Source organism: Fukomys damarensis, unplaced genomic scaffold (assembly GCF_012274545.1).
Source record: "Fukomys damarensis isolate Sample0158 unplaced genomic scaffold, DMR_v1.0_HiC HiC_scaffold_1, whole genome shotgun sequence".
Classification (NCBI taxonomy): domain Eukaryota; kingdom Metazoa; phylum Chordata; class Mammalia; order Rodentia; family Bathyergidae; genus Fukomys; species Fukomys damarensis.
The window spans coordinates 40,330,435-40,344,737 of record NW_022900913.1 but is presented as its reverse complement, the minus strand read 5'-3'; the positions used below and the strand labels follow the sequence as shown (position 1 = coordinate 40,344,737).

At 37.0% G+C, this 14,303-nt stretch overlaps 1 protein-coding gene across 1 annotated transcript in view; it reads left to right on the top strand.

Annotated features, from left to right (window-relative positions):
- Positions 1 to 14,303, top strand: part of LOC104864144 (chondroitin sulfate proteoglycan 4) — a 64,164-nt gene that overhangs the window by 29,567 nt on the left and 20,294 nt on the right. The window contains 1 exon segment of the mRNA XM_033761854.1: positions 5,490 to 5,688. Coding sequence (XP_033617745.1) covers positions 5,490 to 5,688 — 199 coding nt within the window.

Here is a 14,303-nt window from a genome sequence, read left to right as displayed (position 1 = left end):
AAAAAAAAAAAAAAAAAAAAAAAAAAAAAAAAAAAAAAAAAGATACACTGTCTGTAAACCTGGCTGATTTACTCTGTGGACTGCTGTTGTCATCCAAAGTCATGATAATGAAGGAAGAAAAATAAATCATAGAATTTTAAATATTCCTAGAAAAAGGGACGTAGATGAGGACATATATCAATATTTCTTTCCTATGATAATAATATAATGCAAATAACACTGCTTAATGGATTTTAGGAATATTTAGTTTTGTGCATTGCAACTCTGTAATATAATCACAGTCTACTATCAATTTCAAGATAATTCTGACTTGAAAAAGAGCCTAAAAGCAGGTAGCAGTTGATGTTGATAATTGTGAAAGTTTCCATGAGTGGTTTATAGCATCAAAAAGATCCTTTTGTTTTCTGCTCCTAATTTTTTAACTGGAGTATGAGATCTTATCTAATGCCCCGGAATATATAATGATGGCAAATGCACATAAAAACCTCTTGGAAAGCCTATGCCTATTGCAGGAAGTTTTCATAAATCAATAGCCTTTAATACAATTAAAAAACTGTCAGGTTTATTAACATTTTTCTGTGAGCTAACATATAAAGTGTATTTATTTTATTAAAGTAACAGAGCTGAGAGAGTGCATTTTCTTTTCTTTTCTTTTCTTTTTTCTTTTTTTTTTTTTTTTTTTTTTTAAAGTAAAAGGGCGGAGAGGTTTCTTTTTTTTTTTTTTTTTTTTTTTTTTTTTTTTTTTTTTTTTTTTTTTTTTTGGTACTGGGGATTGAACTCCAGTCCTTGCTCCTGCAAGGCTGGTGGCAGAATCACTGAGCTAAATCCCTGGCCAGATTCAATAATAGTTTCTCCAAAGCTATGGTTGCTAGTTGCTTCTTATTCCTATTTACAAAGACAATTAGAGCTAAAGAGAAAAAGTGACTTGCCTGCAAAGATAGACAGTGGCAGAATCTGGAGCAAAGGCAGGTTTGCAAATGGGACTCCAGTAAGGCCTCTGGATGCTATGCTGTCTCTGGCCTTAAACCAGCATTTTCTCAAGTCCATCAGACTTTCTTGCATGATCATTTAGTCTCCTTACATAATATCAAGGCCTGCAGGAGGTGGCAGGAAAATCCACTTGCAGTCTACTTGGGAGAAGCAGAGGAAACAGAGCCCTTGGTATCCTCTGCATGGGAGTTCATAGCCAGAAATCCGAACATTAGCATCACTTCCCAGTATTTCATGTGCAATTCATTCTATCAAAGCAGGAAAACATTTCCTTAAACTACAGAACTTTCAGCTTTCTCTAAGGCTGTCTCCTAGTGCTATGGGAGATAATTGTGTCCTGGAATTAGGAGTTGGAGTTGGGCCATTTTGGGTGAATCCTTTGGATTTCAATCTGAAATACATTCTATGGAGTGCTTTTGTATTCAAACATGGTCAGTGATTTTTATACATACCTGATAAAATATATTTGTGTCCACAAGGGGGCTTCATTTTCCCATTTTTCAAGTACTATATCTCTTTCTATACTACTGTATATTTTATCTTGTGTTTACACTGAACATAGGATCATTTTCTTGATTTTTTTTGTTTGTTTTTGCAGTGCTAGTTATTGAACTCAGGGCTCCATACTTACTAGGAAAGCTCTCTACCACTGAGCTATACGGCCTGGAGCTCTGCTTGTTGCTGATAAGTGCTCGTCACTAAAGAGGATTTGAGAAGGAGGCGCAGTGGAAAAACTGAGCATGCAGAATCTGAAATAACAGCTAAAGTCCTAGAGGAGTCAAACAGTGAGACCTCAAATTCTTGAATATTTTACATCTTTTCTATGAAACTCAAACAAAATCTTGGTCTTTAAACATTACAATTATAATTTGAATTAAATTGAGTCACAGTTAGATTGTTTTTTTGGTATCGGGGATTGAACTCGGGACCTTGCACTTATGAGGCAGGTGGCAGAACCACTAAGCTAAATCCCAATCCTTTCTAAGTCCCACCTATTTCCTCATAAGGCTAATGGTGAATTACAATATATATATATATTCTGGATTCAAATGGTATTTTTTTCAGATATTTATTCTTTGAAATATTATTTCCTGGGCTTTGAATTACTTTTAAATCTGAATTCAAGTTCAAAGTGGTTATTACTTCCCACCATACCCCTAAGTTTCTTTTCTTTTCTTTTTACTGGGGAATTGAATCTCCTAAGTTTTTGTTACCAAGCACAGGGCACCAATTCAGACTTCCTCTAAAGCAATGAGATTGTTTATTGCACTAAATTTGATTTGAGCTGAAACAAACCCCTGAGAGTACCACCTCCTGATTTGAGTGTCAGGATAGCAACTCAGTGGAACATGTGCTTTGTCCAGCTCTCCTATGATCAGTGTTGAAAAAATAAGTGCCTCCTATAGAAAGAAAAATGGCAGTACATTTCCAACTCAGTTTGAGCTCCTGGAGAAAGAAGAATAAAACATAAAGATGGATTTTCTAATGTAAAAGTGACAAACCAAAAGAGTGGGCTTAGTATTTTGTTAAGCACGCCAACTTGTATATTTTGTAGAAATTGTAGCCTTTCAATTGGTTAAATGAAGGCTAAAACCTTATACTTTGAATATTAAATTGATTAGCATTTCTGGTAGCTGTTAAAGAGTTGATATCTTTAGAGCTTAGTGCTGAAAATCTGCAGTGAGCCTATTCCAAATTAAAGATTAGGAGCATCCATCTAGCACAGTCATATAATAGGCAAACTACTCATCCCACTATGGTTGCTTGGAATTAAACAAAAATTCTGCAACATGTGTTACAGAACAGTCTTAGTAATTGTATCATCACAATCAGAACAACTTAAGTAATATTAAAAAGCCACATCTGAGCTGGTAGTGTAGCTCAGAACACTTGTTTAGCATATGAGAGGCCTTGAAGTCAATCTCCAGCACGCTAGCAAAACAAAACAAAATACAGCACTCAGTGAAAGTAATAACTCTATCATTCCTAATTTATCAATAATAAATAAGGCCCAGAGAAGTTAAGAAATGTGCCCAACATTAATTACATGGCTAATAAGTGGCAAAGCAGTGACTTGAACCCAAAGAGTCACTGATAAAAAGTAGCATCAAATGTTCTTGAGCAATCTGAAGATAATTTCAAAAGAAAAAATTTGAGCAGTGTTATTGTTATTGGCATGTGCGCTTCTTTAACATAGTTACTTTGAAACTTTGAAGAGTTATACTTTCATTTGGATGTGTAAGTGCACGTGTGTGTGTGTGTACCTATGTGGAGTGTGTGGGTATTTAGTTATGTTTAGGAGGTGATTCACAAAGTAGACTTGTGAACGTGTGCTGTCAGTAGTTGGAGCATTAAAAGGAATCAAAGCAAAGCCGGGGATTTAGCTCAGTGGTTCTGCAGCCTGCCTTGCAAGCTCCAGGTCTGGAGTGCAATCTCCGGTACCAAAAAAAAAAGGAATCATAGCAGATTTTTGTCTTCTAGTTCCATCATATCTGATATAAGAACGTAGGAATCCTGTACACCTGCTGATCTCACTCTGTCAAAATTGTGTTAGTTAATAGATGGTGAATGGGTGTGGTTTAAGTTATTTCATGAACTGCCTGTTTTCCTGAGAAAAATAGTTCCCTTTAACCAGGCATCTTATCTGCTAAATGTCTTGGAGTTGAAGTTTTAAGTGTGTTGGTAAAAAGCATAGAAGAGGATAAGATTCTAATTAGCAGAGAATGATATATAAACTCAGGAATGTGAACATAGTGTTTCTGTGGGTAAGAAAAAAATGCAAATAGAAATGTGAAAATTGAGTTAGTGATAAAACCACTTATTTTTAGTGTTAGTGAAGTATCATGTGACTACATGATTATAGAAACTCAGAACAGCCTGATTACATCAGACGTGATTCATTGTCCAAAGGAGCATTTTAAATTCAACACATTCAGAACTGAAATTCTGGTCCTACTCCTCAAATCCAGTCAACCTGTAGTCTTCCTCATTTCAATTTCTTTCACCTTTCCTTCTTGCACACCTCCCACACCTAATTCCATCAGACATTGTTGGCTTTACCTTCAACAGTCACCTGGAACTGGACCCCTTCTTACCAACCCTGCAGTTTCTGACTACTTTCTTCTTTCATTTCTCTCTGGGATTACTGTGATCACCCACTAACAGATGTCCCCACTCACAGTGTGTTCTTGAGACAGAAACCAAAGAGACAATAAAAATATGAATATCCAGGGAAAAAATCAGACAGAGAAGGGAAACAGCCCTATAGTGGGGTCAAGGGGCCTCAACTGTGGGTCACCAGCATCAGAGCTTAATGTGGTGTGGTGAGAGCAAAATAAGCAAGATGAAGAGTAAAAGATGACGAAACAAAAGCATAGTGAAAAGTCAAATCATTCAGGGTCTGGAGTGCACTGCTGGAGCTCTGGCTTGTTTCTGAGTGCCAGGGGGAATCAACACAGGGTGCTGGGTGAGAAGTGACCTGATGTTCACATATTCACATGGCTCCTCCTCCCCTTTCTCTTCCAGATTTTCCTCCAGTGAGCCTCCTGTTTAACAGTCCTCATTTTTTTAGTGCTTTGACTTTGTAACAGAATATGTAATTCATTTCCTTGTTATGCCCATTGTTTCCTTTCTGTGTCTCTTCGTCCCCTTTTTTCCAGAATGTCGACTATGATGACAGGATCCTTTGTACAATGATGTATTTTAAGCATCCAGAACATTACCTGGAAAATAATAACTACTTAATAAATGTTTGATGAATTATTGAATTAAGATATTTAGGCAGCATAAATAGATTTTAAATATAAGTGGAAAAAGAGTGTATTACTCAGATACCATTTTAGATGTAAGCTATCGTCAATACAGCAAACATAACAAGGATAAAGGAACCAGGTATTTGATTTCCTATGACAGGTAGAATAAAGGGAATTTAAACATGCACAGTGGGTGCATTTCCCCCTCAACTACTCAAAATCTGAATCAATTATTTCTTAAAACAATGAGCAGAAACCCTTAAACCAACCCAATGAGTGGGTTCCATATTATCTAAGATTCCATTTAAAGTACTTAGCATTGAAAGGTGCTTAGTAACTGTCAGTTTTTATTGTTATTATACTTTAGATATGTGCATATGTGCTTTACTCTATTTATTTATTTATTTTGGTACTAGGGATCAAACTCAGGACCTTGTGCCTGAGAGGCCGGCGGCAGAACCACTGAGCTGAATCCCCGGCCAGTGCAAATGTACTTTAAATAATTAATTTTGAATAAATAATTATAATTTTTTGAAGCCTCATAAGCTTCATAAATTAAATGTGCTGCATCTCATTTAGCTTGTAATTATGCATCTGTTTTGAACTATGTATCTGTTTCAAACCTCTGGTAAATTCGTTCAGTTAAAATATTTGTGCAAGGTGCCAGGGTGTCCTAGCCATCCCGTTTACTAACATTATGTGATTACGATTGGTCCTCAGAAGATCTGTGAGCCCCTTCTTTTTCAGGTATGGGTGAATTCTGTCACTGAGATAACCAGAGGTGACCTGTGTGCAGAAGATGGAGACTCCTCCCAGCAGGATCTAGTCTACTGGATCACTCCACCTAGCAATGGGCATCTAGCTCTGAAGTCCTCTCCTGGCAAAAGTATCCAGAACTTCACCCAGGCTCAAATCAATAAGGGCCAGGTGGTATTTGCACACGCTGGTAAGTCAAAAGGTGGATAGGGGAGAGGAGAAAGATAAAAAGTAATTAAGATGTGTTATGTACATGTACTAACGTCCAAAACTGCAAACATGTACTCATAAAATATAATAAAAAAGATAATGTCAACAAAGTCACAGAGCAAAGCAATATAAAACTAAAATGTATTTCAGTCAGTGGTTAATGTCCTGGTCATAACTGAGAGTTGCTGAGTGAAAACCACATACCATGCAGAAGCTTTCCAAGCTCTGTAATTTTTTAAAAAGTGACATTTTTAGTCAGGTTAATAGTAGCAAGCCATAGAGTACCTTAGATTCCCGTGTGACTTACACAAATTGTCGTGTGAAGTCTGAACCTCCTCTTTGAGCCTTTTCTGAATCATTTATTAACATAGCTTCTCTTTCCTGTCACTCTCCATCAGTTTCCCTCCTTCCTAGTGTAGCATCAATTGATTTGGATATCGGTTTAAAGTTTGTTCTTCCCCATCACAGTATAAATACTATAAAGACAGGATATCTTATATCCTCAGCTCCTCGGACAGTTACTGGAACATAGTAGATACTTAATAAATAAAATTTTGTTGGAAGAATGAAGTACCTATTATGTATCTGGTAATAACATTCCACATGTAAGGGCAGCATTGGTGAAAAAAGCATACTTGTTCAAGGAACGAATACAAGAGTTAAGGAAGGAAGGAGTATAGCCTTAATTCTAAGAGGTTCTGATGTTGAATGTCCTTTTCTGCTTCTCTTGTTTGTCAATAAATCAACATGCCAAGCAGCTAGTGGGAAATCTGCAGAAGGGGTGGTCCAGGCACTTTGCAAGGGCAGCCTGGCTTTGTTTTCAGGCTGCCCTTGTCAGGGGATGGGGAGCGGCCGCAGCTGGCAGGAGGAGTGGGGAAGAGCAAGAGACAGGAGGGCATGATTCAAAACCTACGATGCTCAGCTTTCTCCATTATTTTTAAGTATCCTCCTTAAAAATATAGGAACAAAAATAAAAATAATACATCTAAATCCAGATGTAGTAATATCCTGATTATCTTTGTACATAATGCAAAGGATGAAAATAATTCACTCTATGAATGTTCCCATCTAGTTGTCCTCAATCTGTAGCCCAGGATATATAGAGTTAGATTTATTGCAAAATGATCCTAAATCTACCCAAGTATGTGTCAAAGCATTGTTTCTAGACTGGATAATATTTTAACATACATGTGATGAGCACATTCCTGTAATCCTAGCACTTGAGAGGCTGAGGCAGGAGGCTGGGCTGGGGTACACAGAGAGTTTGAGGCTAACCTGAGCTGGATAAAGACTTTCTATAAAAATAAAAAACCAAGCCAAAACAAACTAACACCATACACATGTGTGTTTCTGTCTTTAAAATGCGTAGAGATGTGCTGATCAACTGAATACAATTCATTTTCCATGGCACCGAATTGATAGTTTCCTCTAATTATGTTTGTTTTTCAGTAGAAGATACCAAAGGTCTAGGTATTTTTGGTGTCTATTTGAGTGTCTAGAAAGGTTTATTTTTTAAAGAAAGGATTATCCTATTTTGTGGATGGGGACTACTGCCCTAGAGACTTGTACAAGGGAAGTTTTGAATTTCTAAAGTTATACCGTCTATTCTGAAAAGCACTCACCGATTCTTTCCATTTGTCAAGCACTGCAGTAAAATTAATTTCATCTCCAGAAGTTCTCTGAGCAGTAGAGAATAATGACACCATTTTCATGATGAAGAAACTAAGGCTCACAAAGATTAAATTGGTGTAACTTTAAAGCTGGACTTTCTTCTTTAGTTCCAACCTACTGAAGGCCAGAGCAGGTTGAAGAACTAAAATTACTATTTACAATGAAGGATTAAATTAAAAATTAGGTCTCTGGGTTGATTGATTTATCAGAAAGCAGGAAGGAGAGTTAAAGACAAGTTAAAGACAAGGTTAACATGAGAGCCAATCCATTATATTTCCTAATGGATATTAAGGCAAGCTAATAACTCTGAGTGACTGGAGCCAAGTGCCAGATGAATCTGGTGCTGAAACCAGCTGGCTCTCATGCACATCTGTCCATCAGCAGCCCCAAATAAAGACTTCATTTTAATTATCCTCTCTTAGCATTTTCTATTTGTAAAGTGCTCTGCCATTAATACAATTCACTATCCACATAACAATCTAAGCAGGTTGATAAAACCAAGAGTTGGGAAGCTAAACAATTTACCATTGCCCTTCTGAAAGTACTGTTGGGGAAAAAAATTGAGATTGTCCAAAAGAAAACCTACAGGTCAACTCTGTTTTTGTGTTTTCTACCTTATCTTTTTTTTTGGTCCATAGGAGTCTGATAGGATACACTCATAGTATTCTATATATTTTGATATAAGTTCTTTGATTTCATCTCTATTTTAGTCTGGATTCATGAAGTATTTATAGTGCTCAATGGCAAAATGCTTTGTCTCAATTTCATGCTTCATTAAATCAAACTTTTAAAGAAGTCTTTCTAGAAGACCAAATAATGCAAAACAACATTTGGTTGTGGACACCTCTTCTGAATTAGACTCAGCACCTGCCCCCACACACATTTTGGGAAAATTTTAACAGCCTTATTGGTGAGAAATCAGAACTCTCTGGGTTTACTTAGATAACAGAAACAAAATACTGCCAACCCATTGATCTACCTCTTATTAAATAGTGTTACTGAGGGTGTACTTTTAGTAATTATGGAATTCTGGCCATGGCTATTTTATTCCTTGTAACATGATCCTGAGGACAGCAAAGATACATTTCTGCCCAGTACAAGGGAAAGGCCTGTGGGGCTCTCAATTTAGTACTGGATGAATGTTTTCAAAGAGTGATGGAGGTATGAATCTTGAGCTGTCTGCATTGTGGTCTTGCCTAGTGCTTTGAGTCAGATTGGTAAAGCACTCCCGGGAACTGAATCAATAAAGGTCCACCTCAATTTCAGTTATGCACATAAGTTAATTGTTAACTTTACTGATATCTCCAATCTCTTGACAGAAGTGTGAGAGTGGAATTCCCTCCTTGCAAAAGTTTAATGAAACCAAGACTTTCATTGCCTTTCCTTTCCCCTCTTAGCAAAATAGTTAGCTCAAGATAGATCCATAATTGAAGATGTAACTCTTTGCTGAGGGTTGTATTACTTATATCCTCTTAGTTTTGATTTTCAGTATTACTAAGATTTCAAAAATTATGTGTGTATGTGTATGTTTATTTTGTGTGTTGCAGTCATGCACTATTTTACTAGCATAAATTGATTATGAAATCATATAATAGGGTGAAGGATATGTTCAAAATTTTCTAAATTTCTTTGAGATAAAATCGTTACATTTTATTGTTGTGAGATCAGGCAAGCTGCATTTGAGTACTTCATTAATATGTTTCACTTTGTGTCCTTGGCAATACAGTCATTCATCACTTAATGTTAGAGTTGCTTTGAGAAATGAGAATCAAGCAATTTCATCATTGTGCAAACATCGTAGAGTATATTTATACAAATTAGACTGGCTTTGATGTCTTTTGATGATTCACATAATCTCGTAGGGTGGAGTCCTATATGTGGTCTATTGTTGACAGAAATGTTATGTGGCACATGACCGTATTTGATCCAGCGAGCTAGTGTATTAGCAAAGGGGTTGTTTTACAGGGGTCCTGTTGGGGGAAGCGTGGTGAAGGTGCATGGTTTCTGCAGAGTAACCAAATTAACCAGAGTGTAATTTCTTCTTTTGAAGGAGCGATGTCAGGAGGCTTTAATTTTCAGGTTACTGATGGCTTGAACTTTGCACCCCAACAAATCTTTAGCATTGCAGCTCAAGTGCTGATCATTAGCTTGGAAATAAACAGAGGCTTGAGCATCTTTCCAGCTAAGAGGTTACCTTGAGCCACTGTTTTTGAGTTTTGAGTGTTTTCATGTTTATTTAGAAGGTTCTACATGCACAGTTTAAAGCTTCCACATAATGTCTTTTACTACAGAGTAATACCAGTAACATTTATAAAGTCCAAAAAGATTTGCCTATGTACAAAGTTGGGGCTCTCTACAACCTCTCTTTCCCTTTTTCATCTTCCTTGGAAGAGGGTGTGCTGGTGAAGGGCAGTGGGGAGGAATCATGCAAGAGGTATCTTTATAGTCCATGAACTTTGTTCCTACTCTCCGCTTAGAATGCTAAAAAACTACAGAAAGCCAGGCTGTATCTTGCCCATCTTGATCTACTTTGTTGGAATTTTTATGGTTTGACTATAGAAATCCTGTGCAGTACCTAGGCCATCGGTGCTTTTAGCCAGGGCTTGCTTTAGGGCCCTGCAGCCTCTGCAGGGCTTTTTGCCAAAAATCTCAGCCTGGCTGACATGGAAAGGTACAAGGAAACTGCTCTGGCCAACATTTCATGGAAGAAAAGGGGAAAGATTTACCCAGAAGGCAGGAGCAATAAAAAAGGAGGAAACAAGCTGGATTTGATATATTTTTTAAAGTACTGAGGTGGAAGTGCAGGAAACAATAAAATTTCAATGTATCTCAAATATTGGTGTGGAAAGCCCAAAACATTGTAACTTATTTAAATGATATACACCACCAGTGAAATACAGAAGGAGAAAAATTAATTATAGTTACAGTAGCCATTTATTCTAATTACTGAGAAGCTTTAAAAAAAAATCATGATGCCCGGGCCTGGCCTCACATCAATGAATGAGAGTCTCTGACCTGGGTTTGGCATCATTTTTTAAAGTCCCCCTTTATTCTGAAATTGAACGGGGATTGGAATCCAGGGGGCTGGTCTTTTAGTTCTTATGATGACATGAGGTTAATGATGTATTCATGGGAAGTTCATTGGCTTTGTGGTTTGAAGAGAGAATGTAGCTCAGCCTCACAAGAAGTAAAGGGTAGAGACTTCTCATATTTCTATAGTAAACATGGAAGAAATACTCTTTTTTTTCCAGTACCAGGATCAAACTCAGGACCTTGTGTTTGCCCGGAAGGTGATGGCACCACTGAGCTACATCCCTGGCCCAGAAGTATTCTTTTTATTGTAATTTTTAAAAAAATACTATTTTAGGAGAAATTTTGAAATTTTTAGTTGTCTTCCATATTTGAGTTCATGAAAAGAAACTTTCAAAATGGACCAAAAGTTATTTAATCAAGATTCTTCTATTCAGAAACCTTTTTTCTGATCTGTAATTTTTCTCTGAGAATAAGTATGATGCTACTGTTAGTTTTTTCAAGGTAACGAAGGTGCCATTTAGTGTTGTAAAAATAAGCAAACAAAGTAGTAATGTGAAAACTATGGTAATCTATTTTAAAAGTTCCAAAGTCAAGATAAATCTGGCTGCTACAAAAGATTAAACACCTTTCATACATTCTGGCTAAACTAAGTCTGGTTTAATAATTGAGGGCAGTTATTTTAAGTGAAGAATGGAGCCACTACTGTTTAGAAACTTGAATTTATGGTGCCTGTTTTACTGAATATTAGTTTGACAGAAAAACTGTATTAAAGCAGACAGAATTCCCTTGTCACCTTTGTAGAATAATGCAAAGCATACAGTTTTCAGATCTCTCTGTTTAATATTGGACACAGCCCTGACTAACCATCTTTCCTTAGCCATGAGACTGGCATCTTCCCAGCCTTACCTCTGTGTGTCTGAAAACTCGCTGTTAGAGCTTGTATGGTATCTGCAAATCCCAGAGTGAGCTGCTCCTTTTCCAAGCTCTCCTGAGCACATCAGCCATTTTGGTATTTTCGGTTTCATTGTCACCCTCTGTCCCTACAGAGTGACGTATTTTCTGTTCCAGCTCCTGGCCAGGAGAAAAGATGATAGGTTTTCATGTACATTTCCATTGGGTGGCTTTTATACTTGAAAGAATCTCAATTTGGGTGAGTGTAGAAATGAGAACTGTGGAACCATAGATCTTAGAGTTAGGATAGACCTTCTGAGTCATCTGGTCTGGTTGTTCTTTGTGTTTTTCATAACCTAACATTGTATTGCGGATCAGGATTGCCTAGTGTATGCATGGTTCAGATGGCCATGTCACCTCATTGTCTTTTTCAGGCACCCAACTGAGCTTTGCTCAACCTGGTTTCCACAGTGGTCACCCGAGGATCGTTGGTCCCTGCTGCTGTGTGAAGCTGTGGGGTGATGACAGCAGAGGCCCACTCTCCCTGTTCCCTTAGGTCTCCCAACCTGCATCTCATCATGTCATGGCCTGCTAGGGAGAAGCATCTGGGTCCTGCCTCAGGGTGTGATTTCAGACATCAGGTTGTCAGCTCTTGCAGAGTTATATTTTCAGAGTCAGATGTTCTAAGCTATCAGAGAATATGTATTCCTTTTTTAGAACTGCAAATCTTTAGATCTATTTTAAAAATAGAAAATCTATTTCTATTATAGATTAGAAATTCAGATATATTATTGCTATTTAGTGTTTGGATAGTGCTTTATAATTTTAACCTATTATACTGGGTTGCTACGAGAATTTAAATGAAATACTGTATGCAAATACAAGTTTTGATCCATCCCCATTTGACAGCTAAAAAACATAAAGATTTGGGAAGGTTTAAGGTCATTTAACTAATAGGAGTTATAAGCTCGAAGAATGAGCCCCGAACCTGACTCAAACGCTGTGCTTGCGTTTGGCAGCTCCTCTTCTTTGTGTTCCAGGGCTGTCTCTGTTTTAGAATGTCAGTTCCCCGAGAGTGAGCCATCGTGGTAGCTGTTTATTTTGTCTCCTTTTCAGTGTTACTGATGTATTGACATGCACAACTAGGAAAATATGCATAGCAATTTAATAAAGAGAAAGATTATGTAGAAATATGTGATCTACTTTGGTTAGAGAAATACTGCAACCTGGCATTAGTTAACAAAAAATAATTTTTTATAAAATTCACATTGGTTCCATACCATTCAGCCTTTCTTTGCCAGCTCATCAGACAGCTATTTCTGTCTTGGCTCTTCTATGCAGTTAGTCTTAAAAAGTAGCTCTGGCTTGAGACTTGAAAGAATTTACATGGTAAGCCAAAATAATTATTAGAATACATAGAGGGGTGAATATTTTAAGGTTAGCCATGGCTTCTGTGCCCTTCCAAATTTGAAAATCAGTTTACCTCAGTTATTTTAATATAGGAAATATTCTAGTTCTAAATTAAATTTTTTATGAACATAAAAACATTTATGTAAAATATTTTTGTTTTGTTTTATTTTATTACACATTTTAAATATATATGTGTAGATATGCATTTACACTATATGTATGTGTGTATAATATATATATATATTTTTATTTCATTGAAGCATATTCTTTTTATTTCTGCAGGATTCATTCCCCAGAAAAAAATTTTTGTAACAGGTTTTCACATTGAATGCCATCATTGATTTTTGTTTATCTTTGGTGGTGCGTGTTGGAATACACTATGGCCTTAGGATTTAGTTCTTCTGTTTATCCAAACTATACTTGGCTCTTTTTCAAGGAGCATTGCCTTGAATGTTGGAGGGATTTACACTGAGAGTTTTGTTATGATGGTCTAGTTTAGAATAAAAGCTTACATATAACCAGAGTTAAGCAGTCTATGAGCACAGGGTCTTCCTAGCAAACTACGTGACTTCAGTATCTCTGGCATGATATAGAGGGAGCAACATCTCATCAATAAGCCATCTGTTTCCTGTGGGAGAAGGGACTCATAGTGTATTGCTGAAGAATATAGAGCAGAGATTCATAAAATCTCAGACAGCGAGACTTAGTGGGAGATAATCAAGAACTGTAGGAAAAGATCGTCAATCCTCAAAGAAGTAAGTAAGGGCTTGCTAATTGATGAAATGAGACTTACATTCAAGAATACAGTAACCATGAAGAACATATTATGTTAAGTATTAAGCAAGTGGTACAGATGGGTGGGTACATAGATTCTCATCTGCTGCAGAGGACAGGGAGAGAAGGTTCACCAAGACAGCTACCCCTGCACAGCGAGCAGCATTGTGTCGAGTGCCGATGAGGATGGATGAGCATGCCAGGGAAGGCAGCATTAATTGCAAAGTGAAGACCAAGGAAGAGAAGGATGTATTTGAGAGGTGGGAGAAATCTATCAGATATATTGAATGGTTAATCACATTATTTCCTAACTCAGACATTATGTCACCTATTAAGTTCGAAGTAGAGTGGTATAAACGAGACTGTGCTGAGTCAAAAATAGTTCTGAATCCGTATGACTTATATTTGACCATCATGTAAGTTTCTTACATCCTTTCTTGATGGTAAGGAAACAACTCTACACGTGTTAAGATTATCACGATATATAAAAGAAAAGGGAGGGACTGTGTCTTTGTTGGTTTTTTGGTGCATTGAGTATCTCTCATCTGAAATACTTGATACCAAAAGTGGTTTTTTAAAAATATCTGGATATATACAGTGAGTTATCCTGAGGGTTGTAGATTGATGTATGTTGCATACACACCTGTGCACAAAGCCTGAGATAATTTTGTGCAGTGTTTTTTGTGTGTCTGCATTCTGACTCCAACCCCTCAGAATTTTCCACTTGGTTGAGTCATATCTGTGCTCAAAGAGTTCCAGGTTTTGAAGCATTTCAGATTTTGGATTTTTTGATTGGTATGCTCAATTTTTACATCT